This window comes from Colias croceus, chromosome 29 (genome assembly GCF_905220415.1).
Source record: "Colias croceus chromosome 29, ilColCroc2.1".
In the NCBI taxonomy this organism is placed as follows: Eukaryota; Metazoa; Arthropoda; class Insecta; order Lepidoptera; family Pieridae; genus Colias; species Colias croceus.
Genome location: NC_059565.1, coordinates 84,281 through 99,390, shown reverse-complemented (window position 1 = coordinate 99,390; position 15,110 = coordinate 84,281). Strand labels below are relative to the sequence as shown.

The 15,110-nt window shown below is 36.6% G+C and overlaps 1 protein-coding gene and 1 long non-coding RNA gene across 2 annotated transcripts in view; both read left to right on the top strand.

The window, feature by feature from the left end:
- LOC123704249 (tau-tubulin kinase homolog Asator) overlaps nucleotides 1-12,428 on the top strand; it is a gene marked incomplete at its 3' end in the record, with an annotated part of 57,907 nt that extends 45,479 nt beyond the window's left edge. Inside the window, exons 19-30 of the mRNA XM_045652557.1 lie at nucleotides 502-590; nucleotides 953-1,054; nucleotides 2,022-2,276; nucleotides 2,590-2,770; nucleotides 3,253-3,416; nucleotides 4,130-4,256; nucleotides 5,395-5,488; nucleotides 6,024-6,098; nucleotides 7,969-8,026; nucleotides 9,897-10,080; nucleotides 11,627-11,738; nucleotides 12,281-12,428. Of these exons, the coding sequence (XP_045508513.1) occupies nucleotides 502-590; nucleotides 953-1,054; nucleotides 2,022-2,276; nucleotides 2,590-2,770; nucleotides 3,253-3,416; nucleotides 4,130-4,256; nucleotides 5,395-5,488; nucleotides 6,024-6,098; nucleotides 7,969-8,026; nucleotides 9,897-10,080; nucleotides 11,627-11,738; nucleotides 12,281-12,428 (1,589 nt within the window). The remainder of the gene's footprint in view (nucleotides 1-501; nucleotides 591-952; nucleotides 1,055-2,021; nucleotides 2,277-2,589; nucleotides 2,771-3,252; nucleotides 3,417-4,129; nucleotides 4,257-5,394; nucleotides 5,489-6,023; nucleotides 6,099-7,968; nucleotides 8,027-9,896; nucleotides 10,081-11,626; nucleotides 11,739-12,280) is intronic.
- On the top strand, nucleotides 12,429-14,882 carry LOC123704322. Its single transcript, XR_006753114.1, has 2 exons — nucleotides 12,429-12,540; nucleotides 13,262-14,882. It is a non-coding gene; the product is annotated as an uncharacterized LOC123704322 (long non-coding RNA).
- The last annotated feature ends 228 nt before the right edge of the window (nucleotides 14,883-15,110 follow it).

The window sequence follows — 15,110 nt, the reverse complement described above, 5'->3', positions numbered from 1 at the left end:
GTTTATCAAAGACGAAAATTATTGAGAAGATATAATATGGAGATATGGAAAACGATATAAGTTTGTAATTATCTTAATTAATTTATCTCACTTATGCAGTATTAGTATTGATTCAAATTCTCCTCATAAACTCGAATGGAACGTGTTAATTTATATTGTTATAAATGTTGAATAATATTCATTTTTATCTTTAACATTTAATATTTATCACTTTACCTTCACTAAATCACCTTAACATTACCCTTACACTTTAAGTTGACCACTAACACTTTCAATTTACACAGTTAAAATTACGGTGTTAGCACTAGCTTTACTTCTAGCACTTTAACTTTACCCCAAACACTTTAACATTACACCTTTAACACAACACGTGGTGCACTTTAACTTTACACTTACACGTTACACTTTAACTTTACGTTTACACTTACACGTTACACTTTAACTTTACGTTTATACTTACATGTTACACTTTAACTTTACCTTTACACTTACACGTTACAGGTGCCCGTCGCGGTCGCGGTGCTCGCGGGGAGCAGAGCTACACACAGTTCGCGGTTATGGACGACGATAATGTCTCCGCTTTGCAACAGGTCAGCTTTTTTATTGTTTAGGGTGCTTTTCCACCAATCAAGTGTGAGGAATGTGTTTGTAAATAACCAATAGTATCGCTTCGAGTTTCAAACTAAATGAAGCGATATGATTGGTTCTGTTCCGATCTTGGACAGACAGTTTTTACCTGACTGCGATAGAAGCAGACGTTTTTCAAGTGTTCGTTTGTAGGTATGTTTCCTTGACGCGACAAAGAGCTTTTACGGCTCGTTCTTATTCAGATTAAATTTAGAATGGATCGTGGTGTGTGTACGATTAAGTACCTAATCGTACAGACAATATACCAGTTCCGAGTGTGAAAATTGTCCCGGAATATTTATTTATTTTAAGTTGAATTCTACAGGTGACACGAGGCGGGGCGCTAACACTAGTGTCGCTGTGGAAGTCGCAGTTCGACGACTCGTCCGATACTACCGATAACGAGTGGAGGCATGAACATGCGCAGGTCAGTGGGGCAAGGGGCATGGTTCAGATAAAAATAATAATATAGAAAAAATTCTGATAGAGAGATAGTTTATGATATGCAGTAAATCGGATATGGTTCAAGGAGCAAAGAGATTAGTTATAATCTTTGTGTGCAGAATATATGATGGGGCATGGGGAAAAATTATCTTTATGTATGCAATATAAAGGCCAATAAATAGATAATAATAATGCTCATTTTTTTTCAGTAAATGTGATATTACGAAAGTAGATAGGGCAAGGGACAATAAGCAAAGAAAAATTATAGTAAAAAATGCAATATACAGGCAAAGAGATAATAATAAATCTTTGTTTGCAGTGCAGTAAATATAAAATAAAATGATGGTGTCAAAGGAATAAATGTGTTTCGGCATCAGCGCATCTTTATATTGTATGTAGTGTTGAGTCAGCGCGTAAGAATTGTGTTCGGTGACAAAGTCTATGTGCCCGTGAAATAAATTGAGTTTATATTTGATTTATCTTTTATTCGAGTCATAGTAAAGCATCCCCAACACGCTCACAGTCACAGGTCATTATAAAATATATTTACATAACATCAACTGTCCTTAATTTAACCGTTACTTCATAGATGAAAATGAAAATGAGAAATATATTTATTTTATACACACAATTTTTAAATGACAGAAAATATAATTATCAATAGATAAATTATAATATCAATATACATTCGTATTGGAATTTAGAGAGACAAGATCGTGTATCAAAAAAAAAAAACAAACAAGTACATTGTGAGACACCTAATGCTCATTCACCACGATCACACCATACATATAGGAGCTATTTCTCATTCTTAATGTACTATAACATTCTGTGAAGTAAATTACAGAGCCACATATTACCAAATGCTTTGACACTGATAACTTTAACATTCAAGCTATCGTAATTTTTATATAGAGTCCTCATTAATGAAATGTTTCGTACATTTCCAGTCTCCAGAACATCGTGCGAACCGCGCGTCCGGCATTTCCTCCAGCTCGAAGGAACCGCGCACTCAACTACCGCTCACATCGCAACAACACACGCAACACACGTCGCTACAACACACGCAGCACACACAACACACGTCGCAACCAACACAGGCGACGCAACCAACACAACCGACACCGACGCAACACACGCAGATCAGCGTGCACGTGCCGAGCGTGAAGGAGGTGCTCAAGGAACGCGTGTCGCCCGTGCAGCAGGTGGGTTTGTAGTAGTAAAAGAAATGAAGTTATAGCTGCAGCAGTAGTAGAAGTGAATAACGCAATAGCTGCAGCAGTAATAGAAGTGAATAACGCAATAGCTGCAGTAGTAATAGAAGCGAATAACGCAATAGCTGCAGCAGTAATAGAAGTGAATAACGCAATAGCTGCAGTAGTAATAGAAGCGAATAACGCAATAGCTGCAGCAGTAATAGTAGTTATAAATGACGCAATATCTACAACAGTAGTAGAAGTGAAGGACGCAATAGCAGCGTAGTGCAATTTTGTTTAATCTGTATTTTTTGTCTTACAGGCAGCAGACAGAGACAGCAAGGAGGGTGAGCGGGAGCGGGACGGCACGCGGTCGGCGCGCAGTCGGCCGCGGGACGGCGCGCGGGGCGGACGTGCGCGCTGCTGCGTGCGCGGCGCCGGCGCCGAGCGGTTCGCGCGCGTGCTGCCCGCGCTGCCGCGCAGCTGGTCGCTGCCGGCCATCGGTGCGTGCTGCAACTACTCAGTCGGCGCCGTTACTGCGTGCTACAACAATTCTAAATTACAGGAGCCGAGAAAGTGCAGCGAGCGTGCTAAATTAGCGACCGACGAGTGCTAGAATCGACATTTTGTAGTAATTTAAAATTGATTCAGACGGTAGAAACCTCTCTATCGCGTCATCGTTAATTAAGTAATGATCCAAATGCGTTATTACGTCATTTTTCATAGCCACAATGTATCATTGTCTACACTAATATTTTAAACAGGAAAACTTTGTTTGTTTGTTTGATTGTAATGAATAGGCTCATAAACTACTGGACCGATTTTGATGAAATTTGGTACAGACAATCTTTAGACCCTGAGAAAGAACATAAGCTTTTTATTGCGAAATCGGGCGAAGCCGAGGCGGACCGCTAGTTTATTATATACAAACACAATTCGCGATGCATGTTTTATGTTAACCCCAACACTACAACCCCTCCCCCAGGCACGCACATCCGCGCGCTGCAGCCCCCCCTCCTGCAGCAGGCGTCGTTCGACGACGGGCTGGGCGCCCCGCTGCGCTACCGCGTGGACGCGGCGCGCGGGGTCGCGGCGCGCGTGCTGGCGAGCGAAGCGGAGCCCGCACCGCACCGCGCGAGGAGCCTGCCCGTGAGTGTATACACACATACATATACACGGATACAGTTTTATACATACCTAGTTATGGACTTATTTATAAACATTTACATATTTTATAGATTCTAACTGATTATTATTCCGCCGTTTTGCAAACGTAGCAGCAAAAAAAGATAGTTTCAAAAACAGACATAGTTTTAGAAATGGACACAGTTATAAAGTGACACAGTTTCAGAAATGGTCACATTTATAAAGAGACAGTTTTAGAAATGGACAGTTATAAAAGTGACACAGTTTCAGAAACACAGTTTTAGAAATGGACACAGTTATAAAGTAACACAGTTTTAGAAACAGACACAGTTTTAGTACTGGACACAATTATAAAGAAACACAGTTTTAGAAATTGACACAGTTAATAAAGTCACAGTTCCAGAAACGGACACAGTTATAAAAAACGGCCACAGTTATAAAATTGCACACCATTATAAAAAAACACGTCCGTTTTTATAAGTATAAATACGAACACAGTTATAACAACGAACATACCAGACACACTTTCCAAAGTACCGTATAACTCTGTACGGCGTGTATTAGGAGACGAATTAAAACAACGAGATCATGATTAAGACTGCACCTTTATTTGTATTAATTATTGCTTAAATATCGATATAATTGGGTTACACGTGTACATGATTAATGATGAAACAATTAGTATATGCTTACACACTACAACTCGTCCCCCACAGAGCGTGTCCCGGTCGAGCGGGTCCCCGTCCCCGCCCCCCGCGCCGCCCGCCCGGGAGAGTACCGTGTCCAGCCGCATCGAGATCCGCGTGCGGCCCGCACCCGGCAGCGCTGACCCCACACACTCCGGTACGTACTACACAACTCGTCCCCCACAGAGCGTGTCCCGGTCGAGCGGGTCCCCGTCCCCGCCCCCCGCGCCGCCCGCCCGGGAGAGTACCGTGTCCAGCCGTCTCGAGATACGCGTGCGGCCCGCACCCGGCAGCGCTGACCCCACACACTCCGGTACGTACTAGATAACTCTACAAACAGACATGCTTTTCGTTTGCCAACGTGAAAATGATATATTTTCTATAAAAAAAAGACGGATTGCACTCCGGGAGTGCCGGCAGAAGTGAAAACTTGATTATTAACGTTCAGCATGTTTGATATTTTGGAATGGTATTCGTCTTACGCATGGAATATAAGGGCTAAAAAAAATCGTCTTACGCTTTTTTGATCAGGCCACGTGTCCTGACGCGAGTTTAAGATTTTATACCCAACGCCGCTAAAGAAGTTTTCACTTCAAAAAACTTAAAAGATGGAACCAAGTTACTAAACTGGCTCGTTTTCTATGATCTCTCATAGAAAACAAGCCAGTTAAGCCAGCCAAAAAAGAGACAGATGAATAAAAAAAAATGTGTGCGTGTACTACTTAGTGTACACACGTAAGAAGTGAAACTTCTTTATAACCTTATTTTTCAAAAATAATTTACTAAATGCAAATTCACAGAAATACGTCCAATCACGCGTGATAGGGATAAGATAAAGATGGCGCGTAACGGAAAAATGTCACGCGTAACGAAAAAATGTTACACTAAATGTTTTTACAACCCCGATAAAGAAGTTTCACTTCAAATATAAAATAATACTTATCTACTTAAAGTTATTTTCGATATTTTCTGCAATTCTGTAAAACATTTAATCTTGAGGACGTATCCGCACAGTGAAATATCTTACACTTTGTGGTGGGCAGTGTGTGTTCAACGTCGCTCAGAACTATCTTACAATTATATATTGTTCATATTTCATATAAAAAGAGCTTGTGTACTAAGCACACGTGTCAAAAGTGAAACTTCTTTGGCAAGTTTCAAAGATACCAAAATCGTCGCCATACTCCATGACGTGACGATATTGTCATGACGCAACCTTAAAATTTTCTTCTCAACGCGTCTAAAGAATTTTCTAAATGTCAAGAAGTAATAATAAAACAATGTATAATTGTTAGTGCGCATCCAGTCGGTTGTGTGCGGCGCGGGCGAGGCTCGCGCGGAGGACGCGTCCATTTATTACGACGCGACCGACCATCAGAGGGACAAGCGGTGAGATATACACACACACACACACACAACAGAGACTGATATAATATACGCTTTGACATGTACGTGAACACTTTGACATGTACACTTTATATCTTTATTTATAATTAAAACGGTATTACATTAATTATAGCACATTACATAAATTATATTACATTATATGAACAAAAAAAAACACTCACTTTGAAATATATAATAACATGTTAATGTGTACACTTATACTTTATATGCACACTTACACTTTGACATAATAGACATGTACACTTTCACTTAACATATACATTTGCACTTGGACCTATATATTTACACTTTAAATTACACCAAATATTTAGTACTAATGCTATACAAAATAATAGTACTTTAAAAAGCCTCCGTTTTTTTCTTCCATAGACAGCAACAAAAAAAATCTAATAATCTATTCATTTAAAACAAATTCCGTGTTATATAACATTTTTTATTAATAAAACAATAGAATACAAGTCACATTGATATTGAAATAACATTTTATACATAATATAAATATATAACATTGATACAGTTCGTCAACTCGCAGTGTGGAAAAGAGCCACAGCCCGGCCGTGGAGAGAACTAGACTTGATGCTATACAAGATAGGTGAGTTTTATTCGTTAATATCTATAAAATAATAAATAATATTCCCCAGTACGTACTCGAGCACGTACTGGGGAATAATGTAGCTTCAAAGTCAGTTCAGTAGTTGAGTTTGAAAACAATTATGAGTACAGGGACCTTATATAACAGAGGAATGTCAATAATTTTATTGTATGTAATAAAATTCTCATAAATAAAACTTGTATACTTAGGTTAATTTATGATTTTTTTTTTCTTTTTTCCACTATGATATTATGACGTTGACATCCTACTAATATTATAAATGCGAAAGTATGTGAATATGGATGTATGTGTATGTATGTTTGTTGGTTACTATTTCACGCAAATACTACTGAACCGATATACAATGAAATTTAGCACACATATATGTAGAGGGTAACTTGGATTAAAACATAGGATAGGTTTTAAACGTAGGAACGGGAACTAAGCGGGTTTTCCTTAAAAAACGCGGGTGAAGCCGCGGGCGGAGAGCTAGTAATGTCATATAGCTATGATAATTATAATGTCATTGATTATGCACACATTCTGTTGATTGATAATATTGTATTTATAGATAGGGAGGCGAAGAGGGGAATTTTCTGCAATACTCGAGCGTGGCAGTTTAAGATATGAGAGATACCTTAGACCTAATAGAACAAACTTTTTCACTATTTAGCTCTATATGTAGTGACGCGCGCCTAGGATAGACGATCAGATTAGTAAAAAAAAATCGTTAGTCTGAAATACTCGAGCGCGTCAGATTAAGATATTGGGGGTTGATTTTAGTGTTTTAAGACTAAATTTAATTAATCTGACCATAAGTCCTTGACGCCGCCGAGTTATAGGGTCGCGAACTTGTAAAAAAAAAACCTTAACCGGGCATTCTCGAGCGCGATTTTTTTTATTTTTATTTTGAAGAATATAATCTAAAACTTACTAAAAACACAAAATCTGCCGGTTTCCGCATGACCGGAAGTCTGGAGGAGCCATTTCGTCTTCCGAAAAACGCGTTGTAGCATATAAGTCGCGAACTTTACTTTTTCAAAAAAAAAGTTTAAATAAACAAAAAAGGTAATTTTATTTTACAAAAAAAGGTCTCTTTTCATTTTTGTCCAAAGTTTAATTTTTTTTTACTTGCAGCATCATAAAAACTCAAACTCCCGGTTTTTTGAGTATATCTCGAAAACTGAGGGTGGTAAGAAAAATTGATATGAAATAACGATGATTAAAAAAAAGAAACCCACAAACCTTTTTCGGTCAGATTAAGAGAACCCACCAACATTTTTATCAGATTAAGAAAATATGCTTTCAGGATACCTAGATAAACCTCCCCTATGAAAATCTGACGCGCTCGAGTATTTCAAAAGGACTTTTTTTTTCTGCATTTTCAAAAATTCATCGTAACTTATCGTCATGCCGTAATCGTCAGTTTTTTTAAGGGGAGCTTTCTTGGGGCCTAATTAACACCCCTTCCGAAAATCTGACGCGCTCGAGTAAATTTTTTTTTTGTGCATTTTTGACGAATTTATATGCCTAGCCCCACCACGCAAACCGGCAGATTAGTATACCGTTGTTATCAGAGGCACTTGGGGCATACGTAGTATGAATATCTGACGCGCTCGAGAATGCCCAAGTAACTGTTTTTTTTTACATTTTTGAAAATCCGTACACGCCAAACCCACCGCTAAAATGGTTTTTACCATAGAAGCTTTTCTTTTCGAAATTATTTTCTCTTTCGATTTTGATAAGTCTCGACGACGCCGTTGAATTACGCCATTTAGCTACCTCGCCTCCCTATCTATTATAAATTTAATAGGCACAAAAAAACATATTTTTAAGTAATTATAATATGATTAATTTTCTAATATTACAGAAGCAGTTCATTGCGACGCGACGGCAGCGCCGCGGGAGATGCGTCGAGTCTCAGAGATGTGAGTGTCTTTTTGATCTTTAGTCATTTTACATCTCTAGATGGCATATTTATAATTAGGAAATAAAAGATTTTCATATGGCAATGTTATTTGACAACTATCAAATTGGTTGTCAAATTATTTGTCTTCTTTGGAATTGATGAATAATTTTTAGGATTTCGTCTAAAAAATCTTCGAAAATGTGGAAAAAGCCGCTGCGATCACAAGCAAGAGGTGTTGTTTATAATGTGTATGGAAAAACATTCGATGAAGAAGGGTCAAACACATCACAATTTTCAATTTTGAATATTTTATTGGTAAATTGACTTACCCGTTTTGATACTTAAAATTAAAATTATTATAAGTAGGTAACTATAATATTGTTTGTTGATTACTAGACATCGGATTATATGCACTAACCAAATGCCAAAATATGCATGCAAATAGGCACTAAAAAAGGCCGAAATATGCACCAAAAACAGCTGATATGCCTAAAATATGCACAATACAAAATCAAAAAACAGCGAAGTTTTCTTAAAATTAAGTATAGTTTTTGTAGCAATATACAATTAAGCCTTTTAGAAAATTTTCGAGCGCAAATTTGTGACGTTTTTCACCCGCGAGCCCAGTGTTGCCACCTTTTCGGGGTAAATCTAGGCCTATTTTGGAATTCAACCCGTGTTTTAAGTTTTTAGCCCGAAAAGGGTAACCTAGCCCTATTTTCAATGGCTCAAAATTTACTTAAATGGAGCCCATTTCATTATTTTTTGCCATTTTACCATGCCAAAATAGGGTTTGTTTACTCGCTGAGCGTTCTGATTGGCTAATAAAGGTTAGTCGACCAATTAAAACTCCCGCTACTTAACGAAATATGCACGATTGGAGGAAAAAGGCTAAAATATGCACTAACGCCGTAATTAGAGAGTTATATGCATTTGCATATGCAAACATGCAAATGCATAATATAATCCGATGTCTATTGATTACAATATAATTTTATGAAAACTTATTACAAGAGTTTCCAATACGGCTATTCGTCAAGTCCAAGCTGTCCAAGTCAATTTGATATAGTGTGTATCTGTTAATACTTACGAAAATAAACATAGTTTTTATTTATTTTATAAAAAAAATTATTAGCATTATCTAGTTTTGATCTGCATTATCATACAAATATAGGTGTGTGTAAATAATAATACTTATGTATTACATAGATAAAAGTAATATGTACATTATACATGTAAGTATGTACCTACATAATATTAAGTGGATATCTCATTATTAAGTACAGTATTGTTCACTTATGTAATGTGACTAATGATGTTGAGGACAAAATAAAAAATAAGCAGTATCAAGATCGTTCAGTCCATTTTCCCTAGGGTTGCACACTCAAAATTTTGATTTCCCTAATTGCCATCAGATTCTGGTTTACCTATATATAAATTTTTGATTTTCGAATATTTTTCAAACTATGATGAAATTTAATAAAAAAATGTTATGGTGACGTAAAAAAAGGGCCAATTATTTTCATAAATTTCTTATAACGGTCATATGAATTGAAATATATTTTTAAGAATATTATTGTGTGTTAGTGTTATTTTGGCAAGAAAAAAATGATTTTAATAAGGATTTCAATCCTATCATAAAAATATCAAGACGTAACGTACATATTAATTGTTTCAAAGCGACTTATGTCAATCCTGTAAAAAAATGTCATGGAATTCAAACTGGGTTCAATTCCCGATGGATACGAAGAAAAAACTTACAGAAGGCTGATCACCTACTTGTCCCTAAAGAAAATCGATCAGTGAAACGGATGTACAATGCATCTGCCCCTTACCCCACTTGGGGACATGGGATTTCACATTTTTCATGTATTTTTATTGATTCACAGCGCTCATCGGGCAGCGGCTCCCGTATACCAGTAGCGCGTGGTACCGGTACCACTGGTACTGGTACCACTGGTATTGGTACTGGTACTGGTGGTAGTGGGGGTGAGAACAGACTGGCCAAGTGTGCGTCGTGGGCTGGGGCCCCACATGGTGGGGATACACATAGAGTGGACGATCTGACGCCCGGTGAGTTTAATATAATTATAAAAATCTATATAGACCCAGCAACCTGTCTACATAGCACCTCTTTCCATAGTCCATTTATTTATTCCCATTTTCTGCAATAGTCCTACATCGGCCGCGGACTGCCTAGGACTGTATCTCTATAGTGCAGTCATGGGCAGGCTGCAGGTGTCCCACAACACAGTAAAGTTCTCGAAAGGGCCTCTACGTGTTGGCCCTGTGTCCCCACGTAAGCCTTCCAATAAGGATCAGGTATCTTCCTAATGGAGATAAACATAATAATAAAATTTATTGACATAAGTGGGGGGTTTTATTGTCGTGTGCATATCATGATGACGCCCGGTGATTGGGGAGCCTTATTTTTATGACTAGTTTTCCGTTTGTGGCTTTGTCCGCATACTAAATAAATGATGCAGTATTTGTAGCAAAATACTTAATTATACCTATTAAAGAAATATCAAATTGACAAGCGTTTAATATTGTTTTCTTATGAGTGAAATGAGGGAAGAAATTGCTGATAATAAAGACACCTTTTTAACCGACTTCAAAAAAAAGGAGGAGGTTATCAATTCGGCCGGTATGTTTTTTTTTTTATGTATGTACACCGATTTCTCCGAGGTTTCTGAACCGATTTACGTGATTCTTTTTTTGTTCGATGCGGGATGGTGTCGAATTGGTCCCATAAAAATTTTATTCGGATAGGCCCAGTAGTTTTTATTTTATGAGCATTTTTGTCTGTAGGTATTTGTAAATTTTGCAAGTGCAACTTTGAAGTCGGTTGTTTTTAACGCAGTTATCACTTGTATGATTTACGTACAATCTATATAACAATATATTTTATTTATTTTGAAAGAAAGAAAGAAGAAAGAAAGAAAAAACATTTATTTCTAGAAAAAGGTACACACACAAGAAGAAAACACAAAATAGAACAAGAAAGAAAGTACGATACATAAAATTAGACATAAAATTAGACATCATGTTCGCTGAGAATTCCGTACTGTGTGTGCACTGCATTTCCAGAAAAGGGTCTTGACTCAGCTTTCTGCCATAGTCGCAGCAAGCTGCGACTACAGCGCTGGTATTCTGTCAAGACCGATTTGAGGGTGTGCTTTCGACTTTCCACTGCTATATAATAATCATAATATAGATAGTAAACAGATAAATATAATAATAATAATAATATCTAATATATAAAAATCAATGCCACTTTTCGTTGTAATTCCATAACTCGAGAACGGCTGAACCGATTTCGATAATTCTTTTTTTATTATATTCCTTGAAGTACGAGGATGGTTCTTATGTAGAGAAAACGTTAATATGTACCACGGGCGAAGCCGGGGCGGACCGCTAGTAATAACATAATAATATAGATAATAAACAGATAAATAATACAAAATAATAGATAATAAATAAATAATAAATAAATAATAAAAATAATATTTTAATGTTAAATGGTGTGGTACAATAAATAGTTAAATCCAAACTTAAAAAAAAAACTTATTTAACTATAAAACATAAAACGTATTTTAAATTTTAATACTATTTACAGCCCTACGCCGCCGACGCCAGAACGCGGACAAATACGCGGTGGATCCGGCGAGAGAGCTGAACTTGCGGTTCGCGAGACCGAGACACAGACAGACCGCGCAGGCGCAGAACAAGTGAGATTTTTTATATATTTTATAACTAGGGTATTATGATATATTGATTTGGTATTTAAGTAATGTCAACATTTAGTAAAAACTATGACATCTGTTTGCGTTATGTCATGGAATCATAGACTTTTTACTTAAAATTACGTTCGAGTATATTATAAAAAATAATATAACTAAATACAAATTCTCAGTTCACAGTTAATTTCTCGGAATTCAAAACGAGATTTATTTACATAATTATTATATTATTTTGACGTGACAACGTTTTATAATTCGATAAAGCCGGCTGCACGCACGAAAAAACATGACGCATACGGCGTTACCTCGCTCTGAGGCGTTCCGTAAGGCTTGAAATGCGAGCGAGAGCGCGGAACGAGCGACAGAGAAGCACAATCGGCCTTAAGACGTTGTCACGTTCAACTATCGTCAGTAAACCGACTTTACAGACCAACCAATTTTTTTACTATCTCTTGTACACACGATTTAAATTGTTTTACCTAAATGAATAATTGCAGATTTATATAAATAATAATAATTATGATTGTCAGCACGAGCCGCGCGAGCAGTGCGCCCCGCGAGCCCGCCCCCTCCCGCTCCAACTCGTCCTCCTCCCCCTCGCCCCCGCCGCCCCCCGCCAACGGGGGCAGTGGGGCGGGGGCAGGCGGGGGCAGTGGGGCAGGCGGGGGCAGTGGGGCAAGTGGAGCCAGTGGGGCAGGCGCAGTGCCCCCCGCCCCGGGGGCAGCCCCGCCGGCACACAACGCGGCGCGGGCCCGGCGGTTCCGACCGCTGTCTATAGCGCCCTAGCTCAGTGAGTTGTTATTCATTGTGAATTCATAAAAGAAAGACGTGTGTCACTCGGGGACTGTGGCGGTTGCGCTATTGCATGCTATGCCTTCAAGCCACACCTCCGCCCCAAGGAGTGGGGAGCGTGAGGTTTTTTCGTTACGCAATTTCTCGATTCAGTCCCCGCGCTCAAGGCCCGCGATAGAAGCTACGTAATAGCTTAATAACTATTTTTATTTTGTTCGTCTAATGTTATTAGCCTTTATAGTTTCTTTTTTTATATCATTAATTTTATTATTTGCTTTTTAACTAGACCTTGTGCTCTAGCACAGTGAGCTTATGTCAAAAGAAATTGTTATTTACCCGAGTATTATTTTTCATTTGATGTATTACAATATTTTCAAACATAAAACTGTAATTGAGAACAAACTATTTTGAAAGTTTAACTAGTTCCAATTATTATAATATAAAATTCATATGGGACGAGAGAAACTTTATTTTCTCGTCTCTTTCTTTCTTCATTCTATATCAATATACAAAATACTAGCTTACCGCCCGCGGCTTCGCCCGCTTTCTCTAAAACGATTTGAGATTTAAACTATCCTATCTCTCAAGTTGGATCGAACTGCACATGGTGTGCGAATTTTATTATAATCGGTTAAGTGGTTTAGGAGTCCATTGAGGACAAACATTGTGACACGAGATTTATATATATTAAGATATTTACTTGTAATATAATTTTACAGGATCTGACGAGCAAGTGTGACGGCGAAACATACGTACCTCAATGTGTAATATGTAACTATACATATGTTACACCTGACTATATCCATACTTTTCCTTTACTATTTGTGTACAGTGTACAAATGACGTCACGATTTACACAACGTTTGACATAATATATATGTCAAAGCGAAAATGTCATGTCAAAGTGGAAATTTTTGACATAAATGTCATGGCGTCTGATTATGCCGGTGTTAGACGCGTTTTCTTTCTGAATGTAAAATTTCTTGATGGTGGCTTAAAAAGCTGAAGAATTTTATACACTAATGAAGGAAATGCATTTATGATTAAAGAATAATAATTTGGTTGTGAATACAAATTGGTGGTCTTTAGTTAATGACGGTTAACGGTAGTGCACAAATGAGTAGATGTTATTTTGAAATCACATATATTTTATATAATTATTTAATTTGGAAGACCTCATGGGATAATACTTTTTCGCTTTTTTTACGAGTTTTGGATTCGGTTTATAAAGTGATTTTAGTTGATATTGTGTCGTGACGTCATTTGACATTAATCTCAGTAATATTTTTGGTAAAATTTTAATTTAATATTAAATGAATTGCTATTGAGAGGCTTTTTTTTCGGGAATTCTAAAATGTTTAAGATATTTATTTTTCTATATTATGTAATGTTTAGATTCTATGCAATTTTTAAATCTTTATTTGAGTAACATAAGAACGGATGTAGCTTGATAAATTAAGAATTTGTAGTTACTTGAAATAATGAATACAATAAATTATTTTACTAAAGCAAAAATTCCATCTTTTTTGGCACAACGTGACATTTATCTTTCTTATAGTGTTTCAAGTAACAATAAATTCTGTGTCTAAATTTAAACTCCCAGAAGCTAACTCTTAAGGCTACACCATTGCTAAGAGTTACATAGATCCTTGAAAGTGACATGTTTGAAAAATATTGAAATGTTTTCAATACGTATACTATTACCTCGATTTGACAGATAATAAAAAAATTTCAACTTTTTTAAAATGTAAACAAAAGATGATTAGTGCTCTGATTTTTTTAAATATTTTATCTATAATAACTGTATTAAACCCTTTAAAATGTTTAGGTTACATGATTAGTAAAACTGCAGTGCAAGACGGAAAATTGTGCAAAATGGAGGACAAATTTGATTTGACAGATTTGATTGTCTTAGTGCATTTATGTGTGTCAATAAATTCAATATAGTTTACTATACGATGGTTTACATTGTTTCAAATCGATTCATACTCTTTGACATTATTTGACATTGGTTAATCCGTGGTGTCAAATCGATTCATACCGTTTGACATTATTTGACATAATCTCAGACACTTTGACATGTAATTTTAAAACCTAGATCTCTTAGATAGGACATTCGCCTTCGCTATCGTTAGGTAAGAACTGTTGATCGGTTTGTGAGCTTCGTTTAATAATAAATAAAAATTATTAAAATGTAAAAAATATTACGATTTTTTCGGTGCATATTGTATCGGCGAGTTTTTGAACGTTTCTCAATCCCATGTGCTAAAAATATCAATTATGAGCCAAATAAACTTATTAATCATTTTTTATGGCGTAAAACAGTTTCTGTAACTACTACATAAGAAAAAAAAAACAAATATTAAAACTAAAAAAATAATTTGTATCACATCTCAAAAACTCGCAAATACACGGATCCGAGTAAGTTAAGCTTATCTTCTGAAATTATACGGACTTATTTATAGAATATGACAATTATAAAAACAAAAATATATCTTTATTATAACATTATTTTATAAATTTGCGGCGTGTGATTTTAATAATTCTACAGATTGATCTAAATTTGGT